Source organism: Pleurodeles waltl, chromosome 1_1 (genome assembly GCF_031143425.1).
Source record: "Pleurodeles waltl isolate 20211129_DDA chromosome 1_1, aPleWal1.hap1.20221129, whole genome shotgun sequence".
NCBI lineage: Eukaryota > Metazoa > Chordata > Amphibia > Caudata > Salamandridae > Pleurodeles > Pleurodeles waltl.
Window position 1 is genome coordinate 292,972,905 of NC_090436.1, and position 26,409 is coordinate 292,999,313.

The window sequence follows — 26,409 nt, forward strand, 5'->3', positions numbered from 1 at the left end:
AGACTTTTTTGCTGCAGATCAATCATGAAGGTAAGACTGTAGAGTGCATACGGTTTAACTTGATGAGTGAAGTTGAATGTTTGTATTGCAATAACTGTAATTTTGCATTTCTGATGGATACAACTACCTGTGGATTCCTCACCTCATGAATACTCCCATGGCGCCAGCATTCGACGGAAATCTTCTTACTAGTCTCTGCACGTCGACGAGGACGTCACTGTCTTGCACGCGACGCCGTCTGACGTCATACAGGCAATAAGAGGTCCTCGACGACGTGCGGACGTCAGTTCCCTTTTTTCCGTGCATTCGAAACGGTTATCTTCGAGGGAGCAACTGTTACTCTTGCGGTTACAGTGTATATCTTGCTGCGTACTCTTTCTCTGTGGAAATAATGTCGCAGAGAAAGTCTGGATTTAAGCCTTGTCGTGAGTGTGGAGGCAAGATGTCGGTGACGGATCCTCATTCCGATTGCCTTTGGTGTTTGAGCTCCGACCACGACATCTCGACTTGTGATTCGTGTCAGCACATGAATCCGAAGGCCATTAAAGAACGCGAGGCGAAGCTGTTTATGGCCAAGTCAAAGGAGAAGCATCACAAGAAAAAGTCTTCTCCAAGACATCGGCGTCATCGAGACTCCCGGCGCCGTAGAGAATCTCGGCGTCATTCAAGGGAGGCTCGTTCCAGGTCTCCGGATCGGCGCCGGAGGACATGGGAGGTCAGCCCCACGGTGACGCCGCATCCTTCGACGCCGTTGCTCTCTCCGACGTCTCCAACTTCGCCTGGACAGGCGTCGGTGATTGAGGTATTGGAGCCTCAGGTGTTTTCTCCGGCGCAGACGCCGAGGCCGGCGTCGGGGTCGCCTCCGAGTCAGGCACCCCAGTATCCGGCTTTTCCCACCCCTGGAGCCGATAGTTCCGCATTCTTGAATGCGATGTATGCCATCTTCCAACAGATGGCTCCAGGGGGTGCTCCGGCTGGGCCTTTGGCCTTTTCTTTGGGTGATCCTGCGCCTCTTCGGCCGGCACCCTTTATGCCCTTTCTCCCGTTTGGGAACGTGGGCTCGGCGCCAGTGTCGGCGCCGGTGGCCCCTCCGATGGCTTCGGAGGGATTGGCCCCAGGGATTTCCATCCCGTCGACGTCGAGATTTCGGCCTGTGACTCCGGTGGGTCCATCCGTTTCATCTGCTCTTCAGTCGGCGCCGAAGTTACCTGTGGCGCCGGATGCGGCGTCGGTGGCTTCGGAAGATCGGCGCCGATCTCCGACTTCGGCGGAGGTGTTGTCGACTCCGCGGATTGAGCAACGACTGCATTCAAGGAGGCGTGCTCTCCGGGTACTAGAGGAGCAGGAGTACCAACGAGCCCTAGAGGAAGGAGAGCTAGAGGACTCGGGTGATGGGCTGCGTGGACTGGAGTCGGCCAGTGGGCTGGACACTTCCCCTGAGTGGGACCTTTCGTCCCCGGGGGAATATACCGAGGAAGCTGCTTCCTTTCATACAGTGGTACGGAAGGCAGCTAGTTTTTTGGACCTGCCTTTGCCGGTGGTGGAGGCGAAACAAAACCTTTTGACAGAGGTGTTGCATCCGGCCTCAGCCGCGGCGGAGCCTCTATTACCTTTTAATGACGCTCTGCTGGATCCGGTTTTAGAGGTGTGGAAGAAGCCGGCATCTTCCCCAGCAGTTCACAGAGCCGTGGCCAGGAGGTATCGGACGGCTCCAACTGATCCTGGTTTCCTATCTAGGCACCCTACGCCGGAGAGCTTGGTTGTGCAGGCCTCCTGTTCGTCCAAGTCAGCGCCTGGTTCTTTCCCGACGGTGCCTGGGGACAGAGACTCAAAAAAGCTAGAGGCGCAGTCGAAGAAGATTTTTTCGTCCTGCAGTCTGGCGTTAAAAGCCACTAATGCGACCTGTATCCTGGGGAGGTATATTCATGCTCTGATGGATGATATCTCCTCTTCGTTTACAGAGCTTCCCCAGGGTCTTTTGGATCTTGTCTCTGATGCCCAGGCTGCTGCGACCCAAATTATCCAGACGGGACTGGATACCACCGACTCGGTAGCCAGAGCAATGGGCACAACTGTGGTGGAAAGGAGACAGGCCTGGCTCCGTAACTCGGGCTTTTCGGCAGATGTACAGTCCACATTGTTGGATCTCCCGTTTGATGGGGACAAACTGTTTGGGGCTAAGGCTGATTCGGCCTTGGAACGTTTTAAGGAGAGCAGGGCCACGGCTAAGTCGTTGGGACTCCAAGCTCCTTCTTCCACGGCCTCTTCCAGATTCTTCAGGAGGTTTCGGGGATTTGGGCGTGGCTCTTCCTCCTCTTCCTTTCGGGGAAGATATCAGCAACCTGCCTCTTCCCATCCCTATAGATCTTTTAGGGGGAGGGGTAGGGTCCGCACCAGGGGAGCCTCTCAGCAGCACTCTGCCTCTTCCTCATCCTCTGGCGGGGTGCAGCAGGGGAAGCAGCCTTAGGCTTCCACCATTTCCCACTCACTCCTCTCCTGTAGGGGGAAGATTACAGCATTTTCTCACCAAATGGGAGACTGTTACGTCGGACACTTGGGTTCTCAGTGTTGTGGGAAAAGGCTACACCCTTCCCTTTCGGGAGTTTCCGCCCCTCATCCCGCCCCGCCCTTCGTATTGTTCACAAGAACACCTCCTGTTGCTAGAACAGGAGGTAGAAGTCCTCCTTTTAAAGGGCGCGGTGGAGTTGGTCCCGGAGCAGGAAAGGGGTCAAGGAGTTTACTCAAGGTATTTCCTGATTCCCAAGAAGGATGGTCGTTTGAGACCAATTCTGGACCTGAGGATCTTGAATTGGTTCCTCAAGCAGGAAAAGTTCAAGATGCTGACCCTAGCACAGGTGCTTTTGGCGTTGAACATGGAAGACTGGATGGTGTCTGTAGACTTGCAGGATGCTTACTTTCATATCCCGATACTCAAGTCACACAGGAAGTATCTCCGGTTTGTGGTGGGATCGCAACACTACCAGTTTGCGGTCCTTCCGTTTGGTCTTACTTCAGCACCTCGAGTCTTCACGAAGGTGATGTCGGTGGTTGCGGCAGAGCTCAGAAGGAAGGGGATAGCAGTATTCCCTTACTTGGACGATTGGTTGATCAAAGCCAAGTCCCCGGAGCTTGTGTTGCGTCATCTGCAGTCAACAACCCAGTTGTTGTTCGACCTGGGCTTTTCGGTGAACGAGCCCAAATCTCACCTGGAGCCCTCTCAGCGCCTCCTGTTCATAGGGGCAGTACTGGATACGACATTGGGTCGGGCCTTTCCTCCGCCTCAGCGGATTCAAGATATTCAGGATTTGGTTCCAATGTTTCGAAATGGAGCGGTAGTTCCAGTCCTCAAGGTCCTTCGTCTGCTCGGTCTTTTTGCCTCCTGCATTCTGTTGGTCACGCATGCTCGCTGGCACATGAGGGCTCTTCAGTGGTGCCTCCGAAGGCAGTGGTCTCAACACAGAGGGGATCTAGAGGGTACTGTCAAGATCTCCAGAGATGCTGCTGTGGATTTGAAGTGGTGGATTGCAAGCAACAATCTTTCACAAGGAAAACCGTTCCAGCAGTCGCCACCAGTGGCCACAGTCATAACGGATGCTTCCACTCTAGGGTGGGGAGCTCATCTGGGGGATCTGGAGATCAAAGGTCTTTGGTCTCCAGAGGAACAGATTTTTCACATCAATCTGTTAGAGTTACGGGCTGTACGTCTGGCTCTCAAGGCCTTCCTCCCTTCCCTTCGTGGTCAGTCGGTACAGGTCCTAACGGACAATACTACCACGATGTGGTACATAAACAAGCAGGGAGGAGTGGGGTCGTACCTTCTCTGCAGAGAAGCTCTTCGACTATGGTCCTGGGCAAAGGACCATCGGATTTGCTTGATAGCAAACCATCTGGCCGGAGTCTTGAACGTGCGTGCGGACAGTCTCAGTCGCCACTTCTCGGCAGACCACGAGTGGCGTCTCCATCCAGATCAAGTCTGTTTAATCTTCCAGAAGTGGGGGTTTCCTCGGGTAGATCTGTTCGCCACTCGAGAGAACGCGCATTGTCCGTTGTTCTGCAGCCTTCAGTATCCGATGCAGGAAGCGTTGGGGGACGCGTTTCAAATGACCTGGTGCGGCCAGTTGCTTTACGCGTTTCCTCCCATACCCTTGATTCCTCGAGTATTGAGGAAGATTCGCCAAGACCGGGCTCTAGTAATCTTAATAGCTCCGGATTGGCCAAGGAGGGTGTGGTACTCCGACCTTCTCCAACTCTCAACGTGCCCGCCGCTCCGTCTCCCTTTCAGGGCAGACCTCCTCTCGCAGTCGCAGGGGCAGGTTCTACACCCCAACCTCCAGAGTCTGCACCTACATGCCTGGAGATTGAACGGGGCAACCTGAGTTCCTTCTCTCTCCCGCCTGAGGTAGTGGATGTTATATTAGCGGCCAGGCGACACTCCACTAAATCTATCTACGCTAATAGGTGGTCTAAATTTGTTGCGTGGTGTGGAGAGAGGCAGATTGATCCTTTACAAGCTCATCTATCGGACGTTTTGTCTTTTGCTCTATCTCTGGCGCAGAAAGGTTGTGCAGTGGCTACCATTAAAGGTTATTTATCGGCCTTGTCAGCCTTCATATGTCTTCCAGACCAACCATCTTTATTTAAATCCCCTATTGTTATCAGATTCTTGAAAGGTCTTCTAAATCAATATCCTCCAAAGCCATTCGTTATGCCGCAATGGGATTTGTCCTTAGTCCTGACTTTCCTTATGGGGTCCCCTTTTGAACCTATGCATTCTTGCCCCTTGAGGTATTTGGTTTTAAAAACAGTCTTCCTGATAGCTATAACATCAGCAAGGAGAGTGAGTGAGTTGCAGGCCTTATCAGTAAAACCCCCTTATACAACTTTTTATGGGGATAAGGTGGTGTTGAGGACCAAGGCTGCTTTCCTCCCGAAGGTTGTTTCACCCTTCCATTTGGCTCAGGCAATTACTTTGTCCACGTTCTATCCTCCGCCTCATCCTTCCAAAGAGGAAGAAAGACTGCACCGTTTGGACCCAAAGAGAGCGTTGAGCTTCTTTATCGATAGAACAAAGGATTTCAGGCTGGAGGATCAGCTGTTTATTGGATACGTGGGCAAGAGGAGAGGAAAGGCAGTCCACAAGAGAACACTATCCAGGTGGGTTGTTCTTTGTATTAAAATATGTTACTCTTTGGCAAAGAAGGATCCTCCTGAGGGCATTAGAGCTCATTCCACCAGAGCTAAGTCGGCCACTTCGGCCTTAGCCAGAGGTGTTCCTGTGGTCGACATCTGCAAGGCCGCAACTTGGTCGTCCCTTCACACTTTTGCAAAACATTACTGTTTAGATTCTGAGGTTAGAAGGGACGGCCATTTTGCACGGTCAGTGCTGCAGGATTTCTTGGTTTGACCATTTAGGCACCCACCGCCGGGCGTGGTACTGCTTTGGGACTCTATTCATGAGGTGAGGAATCCACAGGTAGTTGTATCCATCAGAAGAACAAGTTACTTACCTTCGGTAACGACTTTTCTGGTGGATACATTAGCTACCTGTGGATTCCTCACGGTCCCACCCGCCTCCCCGTTGCCTTTATGGTCTTGCCAAGTAATCCTTGAGGGCGCTCCTCTTGATCTTTGAGGGTGCAATAGATGTATATATATAATATATTTATATATATATAGGTATATGTGTATATATCTTTATGTATATACTTGGTGTGTGTATATATTTTAAAAGAGAGAGTTTTATATATATATATATATATATATGTACATAAAAAGATTTACAGTTATTCATACAATGTGGTGTATTTTTACAATATAATGGATGTTGCTTTGTTCTTTCATTGCATTGCCTGGTTGTTCTCATGCACGTAAAAAATGATTGGTACTGACGTCCGCACGTCGTCGAGGACCTCTTATTGCCTGTATGACGTCAGACGGCGTCGCGTGCGAGACAGTGACGTCCTCGTCGGCGTGCAGAGACTAGTAAGAAGATTTCCGTCGAATGCTGGCGCCATGGGAGTATTCATGAGGTGAGGAATCCACAGGTAGCTAATGTATCCACCAGAAAAGTCGTTACCGAAGGTAAGTAACTCGTTCGTTCGGTGAGGACTTTCCCACCTGTCCATAACTTACGCCACTGCTATTAGGACTCCGAGAGACTTTTAGCGGCTTCTTAATAAATTCCCGGTCCTTAATAAAACATAATTGTGAGTTTTTTGAGTTTTGAGAGACATAAAGCCCTCACATGGTATTTCTAACAGAAACCTGAGCTGATGAAGCCTCTGCTCCAGATTTTGCTTCCGCACTCCCAGTGGGATATAGCGTTTACAGGTTTGATCGAACTGGTAAACTAGGGGGAGGTATAGTTGTTATCTATTTTACCTTTTTAGAACTTACTTGTGAACTTCTACAATTAGATGATAGTGAGGCAATAGTATTTAAATGTAAAATAATTGCCTGTGAGACCTTCCATTGAGTACTGATTTATAGGCCAGCAGGGACTAGGGCACAGTTTCTGAATGCTTTAAATTCTCTGCTAAAGACCAGTATTCACTATTCAAACTTTACAATCCTGGGTGTTTTAGTTATCATTTAGAAGATGCCAAGAACAAAGAATCAGCATGTTTGCTAGAAACGTTTAGCTGTTTTAATATGAACCAGCTGGTGACCTGGGCTACACATACTGCAGGGCACACTTCAGATGGCATTTTTTCAAACTACTCTGCTTTGAAGGTGGAAGCGGTACTTCCATTAATTTGGTCAGGCAATAAGGCAATCCATTTCAAATTAGACTTAACAGTACAAAAGTCCAAAGTCATTTCAGCTGGGATGACAAAACAAATCGTGCCTATAATAAAGTAAATCTTGAGAGCCTGAAAGAACAGGATAATGGTTCAAGACCATTGCTTATGCTACACTCAAACGAAGCAGTAGGAGTGTATAAGTGGTTGTCCAATGCGGTCTGTAGCTTTCTCCCAGAGAAAACCCTGAGAACTTTTATAGTAAGTCCATCTGCACCCTAGTTTTCTTATAAGAACAGACAAATGCAGCAGAAATGTGTAGATTAGAAAGAATCTGGAGATCCAGCAATAAGACTGATGATAAAATAAAGTACAGAAGCTCTAAACAGGAGTATAAGAAACTTATTATGGAGAAAATAAAAAATAGTTTTTTTTAAAATTAATGATGAGGTTAATTCTTCAAGAAAACCTTTTAGTACAGTTCAAATGTTAGCGGGCCCCAGTCCTTTAATTGCCCCTCCACCTAAGCCAGTTATTTTGTGATGAACTGGCCTTAAATTTTAAACTTAAAGTGTAAGCAGTTTATCGTGTGTTTGATTCAACTAGTTCCTCACAGGCTCTAGGTGCTGAATTTTTCCCTCAAGACTTAAAGAATTCTAAGTTTTCAGACTTTCCTTTGCTCTCAGAAAATCAAGTGATTGAGCTTTTACATACTAAATAAGGAGTCCCTGCTGATCCAGTTCCACCTAAGACAATGCAGGAAATATCCTTAAAAATAGCACCAACCCCTACATTATTATTTAATAATATTAAAAGGGATAATATACTGATCCACACATCAACTGCAAAAACGCACTTTGTCCTTACTACTGGATATTTTTTTCCGATGACCTAATCTACTTTAGGTATGTTCTTCTTGATATTTTTGGATTATCCTGCACTGTATTACTTTCTCACTTTCAAAAGGATAGTTGGTTATATAAGGGCTTTATCCTATAGCACTCACAATACGTTTATCCTATCATATTCAACTTTGCACAATTCTTTTTTCTTTTTTTTCTCTTTTCTAATGGGTCAACACCTCACTATAGATTGTTTGTCACAGCTCATTTTCTAAAGACACTATCAATCCTCCCTCCTGGGTGGTTTGATCACTTACAGTGGTTTGTTCATGCTCTCAACCGTATCATTTACGTAATGATCCCTGAATATCATCAGAATTGTTTTTCTTATTATCGTTTCTCTTTGCTCATTTAATCTACAGGCTTGATAAAGTCAATGTGACAAAACACGTGTCGGCTGTAAGCTGTATACTGGACCTATCCTTCTTGATAAGAATAAAACTTGGCTTTGGACTTTCAGTTGTTTTCCACTTGGATGAACTGTGACGGATTACTTTTGGTGTGTCCTGGTCTATATTTGACAATATTATAAGGGAAGGAAGCTTTCTTAGAGAATGGAAAAAGCTCTGGATTTACCTCTTTGAAAAAATCTACTTGAAACCTGTTGGAAGTAAGGTAACTATCAACCAATATCTTGTCTATTGTATCCTGCGAAGATCAGCGAGAGGTATCTTAATAGCGTTTTATTAGATTATTTGGAGAGTAATAATATTTTAAATGATGCACAGTTCGGTTTTAGATCAGGTTGTAGTACTGAGACAGCCTTAGTAGCAGCCGCAGAAGGGATCAGGCTCACTATGGATAACAATGGGAGGGCTGTGGTGATCCTTTTGGATCTATCCGCAGCCTTTGACACAGTGTCCATAAAGTTCTTCTGGAAAGGGTGGTGACAATTGGGATTTCAGGAGCTGCTTTTGTTCTTTCCTCATTTTTAGCAGATTGGGAGCAAAGGGTGACCCTAGTGGAATTTAACTCAAGAGCTTTCACTCTGCCATGCGGAGTTCCCCAAAGCCAGACTCTCAGCACCATGCTTTTTCATATTTATGTGGCCCTTCTTGCCAAACGTATTCACTCCTTTTGCGTATGCAGCTGATACCCAGATTGTGGTACCGATCCCCAATAATGATGAGGTAGTTGTAGTTCGATTTAACAACCACTTCATGCCATTGTAAAATGGATGAGTAGTAACTGTCTAAAATTAAATACCCCAAACATTGAGGTTCTTCAATCTGGGAAAAATGCCTCTTTTTGGAACAATACTTGGTGGGCTCAGTCCCTTGGTTCTGCTCCACTGCCAGTTTCCAAAGTAAGAAATCTTGGAATTATATTTGATTCAGAGTTATTATTTATGAAACAGGTTAATCAACTAACATCTTTTTCCTTCTTTATTATAAAAACATTAAGGAAGGTATTACCTTTTATTCCAGCGGACCTGCAGAAGTCAGCCGTCATTTCGCTGATCTTGTCTAGACTTCATTACTGCAATGCCCTTTGCGTAGGCATTAACCAGAGACCTTCAAACAAACTGCAGCTGCTTCAGGACACAGCCTGTCGTTTGATTAAGGAAATCCCCAAAATCAATATTGTAAGTGTTGCTTTGGTGGAGCTCTATTGGCTCCCTATCAGAAAAAGGGTAGCTTTTAAAGCACTATGTTTGGCTCATAGAGCACTACATGGAGGGGGATCACAGTATTTTAAAAGTAAATTTCAGTGGTACTTTCCCAAAAGAACGTTGTGATCCACCACCTGTAGGTTGGTGTTGTTTCAAGGATAAAGAAGGTATCATGGGGTAGTCGCAGTTTTGTACATTCCACTTGCCAGTTCTGGAACAATCTGCCTTAGTCTCTGAAAAGGTGGGATCATTTTCTTTGCTTTTGTAAGTTATTGAAAACCTGGCTGTTTTCTGCATCCCTGTATGTAATTGAATTGGTTTGATGTTGAAGGTCTTAGTATTTAGCTAGTGCCAAGACACCCTTTGGCTATTCGTGCCCTGCATACATTTTAAATCAAAACAACTCAAATCAAATCAAAATCAAATCAAGTACTGATCCTTTATTTACATACACTTTATTACTCTGTTGATAATATTTAATTTTCGAGCAGTCGTGGATACCCTGAGTAGGTGTTGTGAACCCCCAGGTGTCCCCGGACCAAAGGTAAAGCAATAATGGTCTAGATGTTCTAAATTTATAAACTACTTACAATTCAGAGTAGCATCAGGCATGTACAAACCCACATGAGTCATCAGAAATAAGTGTAATACCTCTCTGCGGAAGCAGTAATCCTTCCAAACAATCCTAACTTAAACCAAACTAGGACTCAAAAAATTCATTAGTGAACTAGCCTCCAGTCCATGTTATAATTGTACTCCCAAGCACTATAAAAGATTCATGACAAAGATATCTATCTACAAATTTCTTATTCAATTACATTCCATTTGAGACACATAAGCAAGTCGCACAAAAAGATTTCAGAACCGTCTTTGGTGCCTCTAGGTTATAAAGTTCACATCACAATGAAAGTAGGAGTAGAAGGTAATTGAAGTCACAAAACAAAAGAATCCTGAGAGTCGCGAAAAATAGCAGCCAATTGTAAAATATTGCCATGGCAAAGTATTTGAATTAACTCTGGAGGAAAAGAGGTGATGGGAAAATATGGATAATAACCGTACACAATAGGCTAAGAAACACACTATGTAAACGTGTGCTACTTGACTGCATGAGCATTTGTTTCATCAATTGTCTAATGGGTGGTTTCAATGACTCAAAAATAACTACAGTATCCCTCAGGAGTGTGGAATTTAATAAAGTATCTACTTGTTCATGGAACAGATTGATTCTTGAATCTACTTGTCCTGTAAAAACTCTACTTGTCCCTTTTGTGCCATGTAGTGCAGCAACAAATTATGGCAGCAATCTCATTATGGAAGAGCTCTGATAATAGCCTCTCTGAATATGATAGGGATAATATTATAGTAGGGCTTGAATATTAGCAATTTTAAGCCCTTCTATAGAAATTTCCTCATTTTGCCACCTTTCCGCAGATCTACATACTGGGGTTGGAGGAAGCAGTAAGCAATGGTTCCAGGGCTGTAATGCCTTTAAGTCTGTGCAACCCTACTAACTTATATGTTTTAAGGATTTTCACCAGCTCTTCTCTAATCTTTTCCCATACTGAGAAAGGTTGGGAATTTACTCCTAACAAGGGCAGAAGTAGAAGTTCTTCCATGGTTGAGCAAAAAGTGGTTGGAGGGAAAGTGAACTTGTACATGCTCAATAGATTTTCGCATGAGCAAATCTACATGTGCATATTTGCTCATGCTAAAATACTGTTAACAACTATTTTCTAGGAGTACAATTTCCTGGTCTACTTCTGTAATTTCATGCAATCCACTAATTCAAAGACATATGCCATGGGTGGACTTTTGTGACTTTCTTTAAGAATTGGGCCCCTAATTAGGTCTGGCGTTAACCAAGACTTTTTGCTGTTATTATCGGCTGGCTTTACTGTGAGTGATACCATTCTGCTCTTCCACAAGAAGTATATTGGCACAAAAGTCATTTTGTTCAGATCCAGGAACTTCTGTGGCAATGTGTGGCTTCTGATACCAAAAAACATTTTTGCCTTTTGCTAATGTTTGTTACAATGGTGAGGGCCTGGCAGCTTCCACAACAATAAAGTGTTACAGAAGCCATGTCAAAACAAGACACGCACTGACAAAACCAAAAGACTAACAACCAATGTCGGATCGGCTGGCTTTGCCAGTGCTTGTTTATTTTCATGTTTCCCATAATCTTGTTGAAAATGGTTACACTGATTTTTCCATTATGGATATTTTTGGGAAATACTAGCATGCATCAACACATTTTACTAAATTACGCTTCAAATAAATAGTACTTAAAATTTCACAGTAATTTAAGAAAACGTTTTTTTGACAACTTGCATTTTTCTGACCATTTTATTTTGAAAGCAGAGAATAATCAATCCTACTTCCAAGCATCTACATCTACCCAGAGAGCATTCTGGGAGCATTATATGTAGCACAGCCTCATATTGTTAAACTTTTCAAACATGTGTGAACACTTTTTTACTGTCAGTAGTGCAGTGTGAGCTTACAATGTTTATTTAGAACTCTCACCCTAATAATAAAGGCTTTGCATTAAAATAAACATAACTACAAGTTCAAACAGAATTAACATATGGACGCAAATATTACCTCAAATGCAGACAGTTTCTTCCCTGTAAACTGGGTGCCAAAGGGTTTGTGCTGCAGGGGGTTGGGCCTACTTGTCCCAAGGACAAATTAAACATGAAAACTTGTTGTCCTTGACACCAAACAATATGTCCTGGGTGTCGGGCTATAGGAATTTCATACCCCTGATCCCTAGATACTGGATGTGATACAGACCATTTTACACCTCTACACAGTTAAGTGAATCTTTCCGTCTTATATTTCAGTACACTGTAGCAAGTAATGATGCCAGTTGTTCTGCAAATTTTGGATTGCACTAGCAAAATGTGCCACACATACAGACCGTTCCAATATTTATCCAGTTTCGTTTTGTATGGTGCCATTTGTCTGTTGCACTTGCTGCTGTGTGTGGTTCAAAGAACTGTGCATTACAAGCAATGTCATAAATAATACTGATCTTCTTCCATATATTTTGTTTTCTCCACTTTCAGATAGCAATTTAAGTAACACCCTGATACCACGTTACATGCACAAAATGTAAGAAACCTGTCAGGGAATTTTGGGCCAGATTGAGACTAGTATTTTTGCGAACCGGCCTATGTACAAATAGATTGGTTCACACAAAACGTATTCAAAGTGTGTCACAATCCAACCTTCTGCATAAATATTAATGAGGTAGGCTGCAAATTGCGACTCACTCAGATTGGAGGCCATCACAGGGATAATGGCCTCGTAGGGTCAGCAGACCACTATGTCTGTAATTCCCTCTCAAAGATTTTCTTTTTAGTGCAGCCAATTGTTCTTAAAGGAAACAGGGTTTCATTAAAAAAATATGTCCTTTCTTTAAAAGTTTGTTTAAAAATTGGCAGTGGCCCCCTGCCTGCTCCCAAGCAAGCCCTACTTTCAAGATGCACAGTGAGGAAGGGGTCACACTTAGGGAACCCCTTTCCTTTTGTGAATGCATTACCACCCCAGCTCTGTAGTCAGTAAGTTTAAACCGGAGAGGAGTATGGTTTCAACACAATGATGTAACATATATCAATTTGTAATTTGAAAGAGATGACTACAACACATCCATTCCAAATTGTGAATTATATCCATTTGCAAAGCTAAGTTAAGGATTCGCTAAGTTTTACCGACTCCAAAAATGGCTTTATCACAAAAAAAAATGGATTTTAACTGTTGCAAACACTGACTGGTGTGTTTGGGACTGTTAAAACTCTAAGGGGCATATTTATGATGCCCCAAGTTCCACCTTGCGCCACATTTGCATCATTTTTTTGACGTAAATGTCATAACAAGGTGGTATTTCCCACATGCCATATTTACAATGTGGCGCAATGCAAGCATTTAACTCCTTTGTAAACCCTTGCACCACAGTATGCCTGCGCCAGACATAATGTATGCAAAGGGGGCGTTCCCACATAGGAAAGCCCAGAAAAATGGTGCAGTGAAATGTACTAGATTTCACTGCGTCACTTTTAGAGTCATTATTAACGCCTGACTAAGGCAGGCATTAAGATGACGCTCCCATTGAAAACAATGGGCCTCCCTGTGATTTGCTGCATTAGAGTCATCATGTATGGCGCCAATCCAGTAAAGCACCACATTAGTGCCATAAATTATTACGCTAATGTGAACATGACTGCCACGGGCATCCAAATTAGATCCCACTTTGCATTTGTAAATAATACTCCGAGACAAACTTTGAGTAGACATCGAAAGGCATAAATAAGGTCAAGCACTTGTAGAACCTCCTTATCGATGTTCACATCATTTACCCCTAAACTCTGTCACACTGCTACGATCATGAAGTTCCTGATGCCTTTGAACGCAGGCTAAATCTCTCCAGATTTTTCCAGGCATGAAGTTGATCAGCTGTTCTTGCTGAAGTGGTAGCCTCTCAAGGGAGATAAAATTTGTCTGGCTCTAGTCCTTATCAAAATGTATCTAATATAGCACTGCCTCACGTTTTGCATCCTCAAACTGCGTGCCATATAAAAAGCATTGGCAAAGCCTATAAGTCTTGCCTATGCTAGAGCTACTGGCTTTGCCAGTGTGGTTTAGCCATGTTGTTCACCACCGATGCTACTGTTCAGCATGGCTAAAGGTTGGGGGCATAGAGGAGAGTGGCGTGGAGTGCTGTACAGTGGAATGGCAAAGATTGGAGTAGGGTGTCGTACAGTGGAATGACAATGGTTAGAGTAAAATATTGTAGAATGGTGTGGCAGAGAGTGTCGTGTATTGGAGTGGCATAGTGTGTAGTCGCACAGAGTGGCATACAAAGGAGTGGTATAGAGTAGAGTGGACTGGTGTAAAATGCATTGGCGTAGAGTGTTGCAGAGTGCACTGGCATTGAATTCAGCAGCGTACAATGCAGTGTCGTAGACTGCAGTGGCGTAGATTAGAGTGGTGCATAGTAGAGTGGATTGGTGCAGAGTAGAGTGGTGGAGCATAGAGTAGTACAGAGTAGCGCAGAGCAGAGTGGCATAGAGTAGAATAGCGTAGTTGGCGGAGTGGCATAGAGATGAATAATGCAGAAGGCAGTGGCACAGAGTTGAGTGGCATAGAGTGCAGTGGCATCGAGTGGTGCAGTGTAGAGTACCCTAGAGTGGTGCAGAGTAGAGTATAGTGCCCTAAATTGCAACTGCATAAAGTGCAGTGGCATGCAGTACATTAGTGTAGGGTACAGAGGGGAAGAGTTCAGCAGTGGAGAGTGCAGTGCTGCAGAGTAGAGTGTCAGAGTGCACTAAAACAGTGGCATAGAGAGTAGTGGTGCATAGTACAGTGATGCAAAGTACAGTGCAGTGGTGTAGAGTGCAGTGACAGTGCAGTTGTGTAGAGTGCATTGGTGTAGAGTGCAGTGGTTAAGAGCAAACTGGTGTAGAGTGCAGTGGCATAGAGTGGAGTGGTGGAGACTGGAGTAGAGTGGCGTAGAGTGCAGTTGCGTAAAGTAGATTGTTTCAGAGTAGAGTGGCGCAGAGTTGAGTGGTGCAGGGTAGAGTGCAGTTACACAGAGTGGCATAGAGTGTAATGGCGTAGAGTAAAGTGGTGTAGAGGGTAGTGGCATAGAGTGCACTGGTGCAGAGTGGACTAGAGTGGCGTACAGTAGATTAGCATAGAGTGCAAGGACATAGAGTTGAGTGTTAGAGAATAAAGTGCATTGGCGTAGAGTGTATTGGCATAGAGTGCAGTGGCGCAGACAGCAGTGTTGCAGAGTGGCGTAGAGTGGAGTTGTGCAGAGTAGACTGGTGTGATCTAGACTGGAGAGGTGTAGAGTGCAGTGGTAAATAGTGCAGTGGCAGAGAGTGCTTTGGCATAGAGTAGAGCGGTGCAGGGTAGAGCAGAGAGGTGTAACGTGAAGTGGCATAGAGTGCAGTGGCATAAAGTGGAGTGGTGCAGCATGACGAGATAAGAACCAAATTTAAAGGCCTGTTAACAGAGAGCAAGTTTGTGGAAGGATACAGAAAACCTGATTTAGACAGCATGGGAGACAAACTCAACCTGGAGAGTCTAAAGCAAATAAAGCTACCAAATGGAAAGCCAGAAAGTGTGAGTTACAAACCACAAAGCCAATGGTAATCAACAAGCAGAATGCATTCCCAGGTCACCTTTCTGACCCCAATATGCCTTTAGCAAATCAGACAGCTACACTGTCTGGTAGGCTGCACCCTAAACAACATGCTATGTAATCCCATGAAAATTGACAACTTCCAACTGTAGCCTTTCCTTTCAAATGGCCCTCTACTTAATTTACATACTCTGCATGCCTCTCTCTAAGCATGGCTTACTTTAAGTCACGTACAGGTTTGTTTTTAACCCTATTATTGTATTTCAGCAAATTTCCCATTCATCATTTCAAATATCACAACCTATCCTTTAAAAGATTCATACCATGCAACCTAACAATAACTAACCTGATGTTGCTCATCTACTGGGACCACCAAGCATGTGCATAAATTCTATGGCAGGACCGAAGGCGAGGATTATGCTTTTTCTTTCTTCACTTTATTCAACAGCAGCCTTAAAACATTAAAGACTTCCTTCCCCATGAGCCCATGGGAAGGAGAAAAAATAACAGCCAATCATAGTCCTCCCTTTAGTTTGTAGTCCATTGTCCATAGCTATGCTACTCTTTCTTCTCTGCTCGACGGCCGTGCAGTGAAGTGTTCTTTTCTTCCTCATATATTTGGTGTTGTCGCTTGATTTATGGTATTTTTATGTGACTGTGCAGTGTTTTCAATTTCCCTCGACAGGTGCCCACAGGATTGCATTCACCAATCTTCACATAGGCTTTCACTGTTTACTTCAGAGCTGCGTGAGTGTGGGAGGGCATGTGGGCCACTAGAATGTGCTCTAATCCATAGAGATGCTCCTCCGTCTCCGCGGCCCCCGCATGCTTGATTCCCTTAACAGTGGGAAAGCCAACGTGAGTGCCACAGAGCCTTGGCCTCACTTGTCCTCCCCGAAAGCAGCCTGGAACCCCGAAGCCCACATCTGGGGGCCAATATAAAAGAGATTCTCTCTTCTGTGGCATTTTCTTGGTGAGGTGGCCGTGATACCTACTTCAGAGGGTCTATACTTTGTTGGCTATCAGCATTATATTACTGGCACCGCAGGACCAGCTCAGTCTGCGGCCCTTTGTGAAATTAGGGGGAACGCCGTACTCAGCACCTAAGAGGCTAAGGATAAGAATAAGGACGTTTTTGAGCACTGTAAAAAACCTTACCTCCATTCCAAGCCACAATCAGCAGACACTGAACCCTATTACTTGTCCCCAGCCACATCTGAGGCCCTATGGGATGCGGAACCGGGTCCCTCTAGACTGTGGCACCCGTCTTGGGCCGAAGTTTTCCAACTCCGGTCTAGCCCTGGCTCTCAGTTGGGCAATTTGGCGGCAGACATGCTAGATCCTGACGATTTGTTTCATCCTAGGTTCTCGATGTGGTCCCCCAGTGACAAGGTGGTAGCATATGTGGTGGTGCGTTTGCGAAAACCCCTAGAGAAGGAGGGGAAGGAAGCTATGACCCCCGAGAACGACCCTCACTTTCTCGGTCAAACACAGAAGGGACCCCAAGAAGGACATCAACTGTTCCTGGCAGTCGTGTCAGTTTAAACTGTTAGATGACACGGGTCTCCTGGCCAAGATCCTAGACATGGCAGAGGAGGCAAAACAGTCTGGATCTCTAATTTTCCATTAATTCTATCCGGCTGGGTGCAAAGGGTAGTCATTTGTATAGGCAATGAAAATTGTCAACAGAGAGGGGCAGCTCCCTGCTAATGAAAGTTGACCCAAAATCAGGTGACTTGTTAACGTCAGAGGTTGGCCCCATGGCACAAGGCGGGCTGTTTGGCTACCCCTTTATGAAGGAGTTGGGCAAATTTGTTGCCACTTTTAATTCCCTTGACACTGTGCAGGCTCCATCAAGAAAGTTTTCTCCTCCAAGGTTTTTGTTGGGGTGGGTCGTGGTAGGGGATGATCATATGGCTGCTTCCTGTCGAACGTCCCCTAAAGAGGCCAAGGCTTCCACCTGGCACAATGGCAGGATCAGTCCAAGTACAACAGATTCTTCACATCCAGACTCCTTCAACAGAACAGCAGGCCAGAGGTGGAGGCCGTAGAGACCAGGAATCTTCCCAAGGTGAGAAGTCTCCTTTTTCATACCAACTAAGAGTGGGAGGGTGATTGGCTCTACTTCTAGAGAATTGGTGAGTTTGGCCGTCTGATGCAAGGGGGTTTCAGACAATCCAGGGAATCCATACAGAATTCTTCAGGACACCAACCTAGACTTCCAGGCCTCAACCTTGCTTCTTCTCCCAGGAGGACTCGGTTCTCATTGATCAAGAAGTGTCAGGTTCTCTTGAAAAAAGGGGTAACTGTCCCTACAGTATTACACCCGAAAGGGTTCCTGAGCAACCTCTTTTTAGTGGAAAACAAGAGATGGGGGACATTGCCTGTAATAAACCTCCTGGAATTCAATGAGTTGCTGGTGTATCTTCACTTCAAGATGGAAGAAATCCAAATTTTGCCGAGATACGTTCAGACCAGGAGACTGATTGGCAAGATTGGACCTCTAGGATGCTTACCAGATTGTTCCAATTTTTCCTCTGCACCGCCGATTTCTGCAAATTCTGTAGCAGCATTTGGCATTCGAGTTCAAGACACTGTCCTTCGGCATGTCATCCGCTCCCTGGTGCTTTACCAAGTTTTTCAAACCAATGGTGGAGCTCGTTCGCTATTTAGGTATCCACCTAATTGTTTACTTTGGCGACAGTCTACTGAGGAATCAGTGTTCACAAGCACTATCAGATCAGCTTCAGACGGCCTTTGATTTGTTGGAAAAACTGGGGTTCGTGATCAAAAGAAGTCATCTCTACTTGTTCCTCCGCAAAGGATGACATTTCTGGGTTTTGCCAACTACTGCAGAGAATTGACTATAAGTCTGCTCTCAAAGCAGTTAACAAAGATTTGGCACAACTCAGAAAGCCTCTGTCACGGCAGAACATGTCCCTTAGGCAGTTCGCCAGTCTAGTTGGTTTACTGGAATCACCGATACAGGCAATTTTCCTGGGCCCTCTTCATTACAGGGTGCTTCAATGATTGAAGCATTCCATCTGCACAGGGGCCTGAAGTGCCCAAAGTCTGTTCCTTTGACGAAGGATGTCCGGTAGGAGATGCAGTGGCAGTCCACACGCACGGAGGCCTGAAATGGGAGAGCAATCTTTGGTTCCAGTACGGATACCGTGAAAGAATCCAACACCAGCAAAACAGAATGGAAAGCCAGATGTGGAAATATGTACAGTGGAGGAAAATGGTCATCTGAAGAACGAAATATGCATGTAAGTTGCCTGAAGCTTCTGGCGGGCTCCTTTGTGGTTCTCTGCTGGACGATGGAAAAGGCGAGTTGTTGGGATGATCAGAGGCCTTTCGGAGAAGGGTGAGCGTCTCTTGTCAAAGGCGTGGGCGGACAGAAAATTTGGGGATGATGGCTATGCTGGTGTTTTCCGATGAATACAGATCCTGTGGAGTCGGATGTGATCTTGAAATTGTTATTGTCCTTGGTGTCGGTTGGGTTGGCGTACAGGTCGGTGGAGACCTTTAGGTCTGTCATACTGGCAGGACACCTTCCGATTGATGGCTACCCAGTGGCGAACACCCTTTGAGTGGGGCACTGATGAGGGAAATCAGAGTGTCTATTCTGCCAAAACCTAGATATTCCACTGTCCGGGATGTGAACAAGGTTCTCAACCTTTTTTTCTTATGGCAATACAATAAATACCTTACTAGGAAAAACGTATCATGTAAGTTGGCTATGTCGTTATGAATAATTTCATACAAAAGAGTGTCGGATGTGAGATCCCTGGATATTACAGGTAGGGTTTTAACTTCGGAAGGGGTTACTTTTCACATTTCTAGAAGGACAAAGTGTAATTCAAGTGGTCTTTTCTCCTGCTTTTCACAAAAACACCCAAACTATGCGTGGTAAGATGCATTAAAACCTATGAAGCCATGACAGAGGATGTTGACTTGCTGGGGAATGTCAGCTCCTCACTTCCTTATGTAAGCCATTTAAGGTTGTCTCTTCTCTCACTATAACTAGGTGGGTGAGGTATGTCATGCAGGAAGCTGGCATAGATTCATCGGTTCATGGCGCTCGCTCAGAGAGAGGCGCTATGGCTTTCAAAGCTTTCTCTTTGGGTGTTAGACTGGAAGATATTCTGAACGCAGCTGATCGGTCATCAGACTATTTTCAAGACTTTTTATTTCAAACTTGCAGTTAACGTTGCTACATTGGTCATCAGTTAGCTTTGAATTAGCATAATCCTTGTATACGGTCCAGCCATTGAATATAACATTTTCTAGCTTTAGTGATGGAAAGTTTCAATTCTATTAAGGACACGGAGGCAAGGATTATTCCACCCGAGTCTGAGTGATCTCTGTCACACCCTTATATTAAAGTTATGAACGGTAAGAGTCTTGAGATTTGAATGGTATAAGACATTTTCTGATTTGTTTGGTGGGGGGAATATGTTATTTATCAGGTATACTGCTAAATCTGTTGTATGGTTTAACGATATTGTGCACAGATGTTTTTCATTGGCACTTGGACGGATGAGTTAGAAGGGTTTCCTTTTCTTGCAGGGAATGACACTTCTAAACAAGAATGAACAAAACATAACTGGAGGCTCCTGTCGTGCGAAGAAAGAGGGAGTGTAGATATGGAAATAGGACTATATTCAGAAGGAAGGACTATGATTGGCTGTTGCCGTTTTTTTTTCCCTTTACGAAGGATCAAGGGAAAGGAATTCTTTAATGATTTAAGGCTGTTGTTGAATGAAGTGAAGAAAGATAAAGCATAATCCTCACCTTCGTGTCCATAATAGAATTGAAATCTTTTGTAACTAAAGCTAGGAAATTTTATATTTAGATACCTCCTCTCCATTAAAGATGTCATAAATCCTGTCAATGTAATTTACTACATAGAACAGGAGTAAATGTATGAAATGGTTTCCTTAAGCGCACAAGACTAACCCCAATAATAATCTCAGAAAAAAAAAACATTAACCTTGAATTCTGGATTCAAGTGATTTGATGGCTCATCAAGAGTACTGGGTGCTATATAAATGCAATTACAATACAATATATAACCATCCTGGCCTACACTATTACTAATAACATAACACTGAATGGTCAGGCAATCTACTGTAGTTCATCTATTGTAGTTCATCTTAACGCTTTTAATCTCACATAAGACAAACTTAGTATAGGCCATGTCCATTGCCCAGTAGTGTTCAAGTCCCCAACAATAAACCATCCACCATCAAATGAACAGACATGGAACAACTGAAGAGATTTTTCACATGCCACTGGCCAAAGGAAGATTTTAATGCAGTCCAACACTGCAAGTCCTAGCAAGTTATGACCGCTTCTTGACATTTCACAATGACGATCAGATATGGGATGATATAACCGTCTATCCTAGCAGATCTCTTCCCCATGTCTCCATCAAACCTATGCCTGCTTAGGACCATAAACTTTAAACAAAGTATCCTAGAATGGACAGCCCGGTATAGTAACCTGCTAAGTGGACCATGATCATCATACAAAAATAACATAAAAGTACTTGGAGTGCTGCTCAAAGTTGTCAGCTTACTGAAAACCATGAACAACACACCTGTATCGCGCTTCATCCATCACAATGATAAGTGCTGCATCCTATGACCATAATAGTGCCTCAGTGGTGATCAGACATGACATGGAAACAAGTCCCATGTAGGATAAAAACAAATACAACACAATTTCAACCACACATCTTACATGCTGAAGCCTGCTACCCATGTAGGGAAGCTCTTCAACGCCCCAAAGAGGGGTAGTAAGAGCTATAGAAATTTTGCAATTTTGCAATACATTACAATGGACTTGCAGACGTCAGAAGGATTTTAGTGTTTTTTTTTTTTTTTTTTTAAGTGTTGTGGACCTCCCATTATGGTGAACCCTCTCATTTTACATCAACAGACAAGCTGTACATCTGCAGACTTACTGAGGTACACAGGCGACAAGCAGCATAGTGGCTCATTACCTCCTGTCTCTCGTTTTTGGAAGCCTATTTCCAAACTTTTCCAGCATATTAATTTACTGTCACCTTTTAACTCATACTAAGTAATTTCTAGAAGATTCTTTTAACACCATATGCGCTACATTACTCCAACCTGCACTAAGGCACTGAAATACATTCCACGTAGCAGTCATATTCAACAGTTAATGGACCCAGATAACAAGAAGTTCCCAGCATTGCAAGTTATGCCATAATGCAGCAACGATTCACCACGTTCCTACAGCTCTGCCAAGTACCACGCATCAAGGGTTAACCTAACGCATTTAACATTTTTGCTCACTGATGCATGTAAACATATTGTCACGCAATGCATTTAAGTTTAAGCCCATGTCTGGTGTCAGCTTGCTTGAAAAGTGCCTTTTTCTCCCCAGGCAATGACACACAGGACTGCCTGGAGCCGTCCCCGACATTACAGCTCCAGGCAGGTGATGTCATGATTATCTACTGCATTGTCCCCCCCACTCTTTGCAAGAATGTTTTTTTTTTGTTCACACAGAAAAGAGGGTCTGTACCCTCGATGCCTCCCTCTGACTGAATTAACTCAGAAGGTATATACCACACCCACCACGGATCTCAGAGTGTGACACAGCTCAAGTGAGACGATGTGCTGCCCATATTGGACACAACTGTAGATGATTCTGAGGGCCCCTACTGGACTGATGGTGTCACCCATTAAAGACACCTTCTGCAAGTTAGTTTCAGGAATCTGAAATGAGCTATCCAGCTGCCATAGGACCTTCAGCAAGTTCACTCATAGGGTAGTCAAATGGCAAACAGACCTACTGCAAACAATGTAATGTCACACATACTCATACTAAAAATCTTGACAGCTATGGTGCTAAGCATCTTCACTGGGTGTAGAATAGGGATCCGCTAAATCTTACTATAAAGCACCCTTCACATTTCAAATTAAACATAAATTCAAAAAAGCCATTTCATCTTGCAGACATCTTGTCTCTCTGAAGAAAGGGGAGACATTTTTGGAAACTCTAGCCCCCAACTTCTAAACAACATGCGCCCAAACATCAGCTCTAGAAAGGACATTTTCAGGTACAGAAGCCTCCCCCGTTTCCCATCTGCCTTCAACAAGCATCCCTTCAGCACAGCTAGCCTCAGCGCTCATTTGTTCCCAGCACCATGTGCTTTATTATATTGCAAAATTTAAAACACGAATTGTTTATTTAGACATTTTCAAATAGCTTACGCCTTCCTACAAAAACGCTTACATGTGTGCGAAAAATATAAAAATAACATCTGCTTAAAGGAGAAAATGAAACTTTTTAACTCACACGGTGGGTGGTAAGGGATGCATATTAAGTTAAAAAAAACTCTGCACTTCATCTTGCTTGGGCTGTGTTGAGCTAGAACACGTGAAGTATGCCTGGAACGGCCTTAAACCTTTTCCATGTACAAGTTTCTACAGGTTGATACGTTAAAATGTTAAAACATTCACTTACAAGGTGCAGTTAAGGACAATTCACATGAAACACAAAAGTGTAAATATTCTCAAGAACTGTACTGCTTCTATAAATTCCACACGTGAAAAGGGTGCTTTAAATATGTTCAGCTGTCCAAAATGAATTGGAATCAGCATAAATTATGCATATCTTACCGTGTAAATGCCAATTCTACATACAGCACATGAGATCTGGATACATTCAGACATAGTCTAAAAAGATTGAGAAAAAAAAGTGGTTACCAGGAAAGGTATATGCCGGTAACCCACTTTCACTTAATTACTGCTTGCTACATTGCTTTCTGTAACAAACTCTGAACATCATGCAGGCTATGCAAGACTAAACACATCACGTGACAGCCTTTCATTACATTTCCTAGCCTAGTTTGAGTAACCGTGAACACTAATTTGATCTATTTCTGTGTATGTTTACAATGACAAAACAAAAACAAGCATTTGCAATGCAATGTATCTTGCATTTCCTTGAGTTAGAGCTATTTTCGCTGTAAATTCATAACTCGGCTTTTCTTGCCACATAAATTAGTCATTAGCCTCATTATTTGGTATTTCCCTGCCACATAATTCCATTTGCCCTGCACATAACTAAAGCACTTCCATTTACCTTCTTCCTCTATCTGCAGGCAAAAATGTAAATGTTGCCATTAAGCATCTTAATTTAAATCTGCTATGCTAATTCCAATAGAATGCCACTTTCACCACCCAACCACTAGAGTTGCTGGCTGGCTAACACAATTCCAAAAAAAACCCACAAGACAGCCAAGGAGGAGAAACAAGAGAAATAAACTAAAAGGGTCACCCAAACATATAAAGATCATGCAAATGGCCACAGTGTAATAAGGATGTTAAGTTGGCCTGAATCAATGTCATAATTGCAATGAGAAGAGATCAATAAAACATATACAATTATCATATAACCCAATAAAAACTTTTATCAGAAATAAACATTTGGCATTAGACTCTAATGCTCAGAATAGCATAGAGAACACCACAATCAAAATAGTGTTCGTAAGAAACATGGTTATGTAACTATATAGTTAACACCTAGAGGGCATAATGAGATGAAAATAAAACGGCAGAAAGTAATGCAGTATTAACCATATAGTTAGCCCCTAAAGGGCATTGCACATTAAACATTTTTAGGACTAGCAGACCTCCTTAAATGATATTACAAACAAGGCTCTTGAAACACAAACTACTCTCAGCTGTAAAACAAAAGTTCCAGCCATAAGAGAGCTTAAAAAGATACTGAATGATGGGAAAAGTTACTATTTTGGGGTCTCAACTAACCTAGTGTGGGAACACAGAGATGACCTAAACAGATCGTGTTGTGCTGAACTTTTTGGTCGTGGTCCCATTGTCCTAAGACCACCACAGGCTGACTTGTGAGAAAATGTTTTGTAGAAAGAATGCCCTGCAAAGCATTATGGGATGAGTTTCTGAGTGCTGCAAATATTGTAATATGTTGATTGTAATGCTCAGAACAGCCCCTAGAGGACATCACAATAAAAATAGAATTTTTAAGAAACAGGGTCATGTATCTATGTAGTTAGCCCCTAGAAGGCATCACCACATGAAAAACAAATGGCAGAAAGTAATGCAGTGTATCATAGATGTAGCCCCTAGAGGGTGTAGTGCATTACACATTTTCAGGGCTAGCAAGACTACTGCAATAATATTACAAACAAGACCCTTAAAACAAAAACTACTCTCATCTGTAAAACACAAGTCCCAGCCATAAAAGAGCTTAAAAAGACACTGAATGGTGGTGGGGGTTATTATTTAGGGGTCCCCACAAACTAGTGAGGAGACCCAGAGCTGACCTAAACAGAAAGAGTGTATCGTGCTGAACTTTTTGGTGGTGGTACCATGGTCCTAGGATCACTACAGGCTGAGTTATGGGGAAAACATATTTTGAAAAGTAATGCTTGCCAAGCATTAAGGGGCAAGTTTCCCATAGTGTAGTGAATATTGTAGTATTGTCTCTCCCACTGTGTCGGGTGAGCCACTTGGGGATTTCCGTGTTTCTTACATAAAGCATTTATCAATTACAAGTGTTTTTGTGAAACCTATGGAGCACAAAGGGGAGAGCCAAAAGAAATGACTCTGATTAGGTAACAGTGTAAACAACGTGATCAGCTCCTCAATATTAATGATGGGGTTTGCACTGTCCTGCGCTTTCGTGCTGTGTGCGCCATAATTCGCTCACGCTGAAGTATATCAGCAATCATGCATTAATCCATGTAACAGGGTCAGTCTGCAAGGTGGTGACACAAATACCCCAAGGCAGGACAAACGTAAAGGATTTACCAATGACATCAATGGATTTTTGAAAGGCAAGCCCACAAAAGAGTGAAAGTGATGGACATGAGATGGGCATGGTTAAAAGCCCACAAAATACTTACAACAGGTCGAAATGCGCTTGCACGCTCAACCTAATCAGCATCTACACTGAAGGTTTTAGGAAAATGTCTCTGTGTCAATTATAAGTACACACCAGAATAGTATTTTAATTTCGTCTCCATACCTTGCGTCATTTGTTTTTAGGTCTGGCTTGAAATAGGTCTAGCTATCTCCTAGGGCTTTCCTACTCAAAGAAAAACACATGCAAGGACCTACAATGGAGTGCAGTGGAATGTGGTGATGCATTCATGAAACAGGCCGCTTCCAGTGCTGCACCATTTTCTATTGACTGTCAATATGTTAAAGCTGCTTTCAAGCAGTGGTTCATTGTGTTACTCCTGGCAAGATGTATATTGCCGCAGCCCGTGTATTAATAAGAGAAAGTATAGATACTAATTAAAGTTTTTTGTGGGGCATGGGTATGCGGTGGGCTAAGGATCTAGTGGCTGACAGGCTAAGATGAAGACAAATAATGGAAAAGCCACACTTTCTTGGTGCAAATGTTCCCTTCTGCCGCATACCCACACAGAGCAGCACGTATGTTCTTCCACGGGCCTTTTTGCTTGGTCTTCGAAGCAATTTTGACTGAAAGTGCACTGGGCTCCTGCTAACCAGGACCCCAGTGCCAGATCTCTTTCCCTAAAACTGTGCGATTGTTCCCCAATTGTCAATACCTTTGGTCTCACTATAAGTCCCAAGTAAATCATACCCCTGGTACCTGGAGCATGGGTACCAAAGAGGGTTCCCAAGGGCTGCAACATGTATTGTGCCACACTCAGGGACCCCTCACCTAGAACATGAAGACTGCATGTATTGGTGCAGCTAAAAGTGAAAACACGACATTGCCCACAGCTGTGTTCCAGGGGGCCTAAATACTGCATGCAATATATGCAAGACACCCCTACAGCAGTCCTTACAGCCCCAAGGCAGGGTGCATTACAATGCATGTAAAGACATATACGCATGAGCTGATATGCCCCTGCTATGTCTTTGTCGATTATTAGATATAATGAGTGAACAGGGTGAACAGGGAAACCATTTAAAGTACCTGTGCTAGACACTGGTCACTACGAGTTTCCAA

At 43.8% G+C, this 26,409-nt stretch overlaps 1 protein-coding gene across 4 annotated transcripts in view; it reads right to left on the minus strand.

The window, feature by feature from the left end:
* ARL15 (ARF like GTPase 15) overlaps nt 1–26,409 on the minus strand; it is an 841,607-nt gene that overhangs the window by 726,421 nt on the left and 88,777 nt on the right. For 2 of the 4 annotated variants that reach the window (XM_069221875.1, XM_069221896.1), the window contains exon 2: nt 23,064–23,120. The exons of the other annotated variants lie outside the window; for them this stretch is intronic. In XM_069221875.1, the coding sequence (XP_069077976.1) occupies nt 23,064–23,120 (57 nt within the window). The remainder of the gene's footprint in view (nt 1–23,063; nt 23,121–26,409) is intronic. 4 annotated transcript variants of the gene reach the window in all.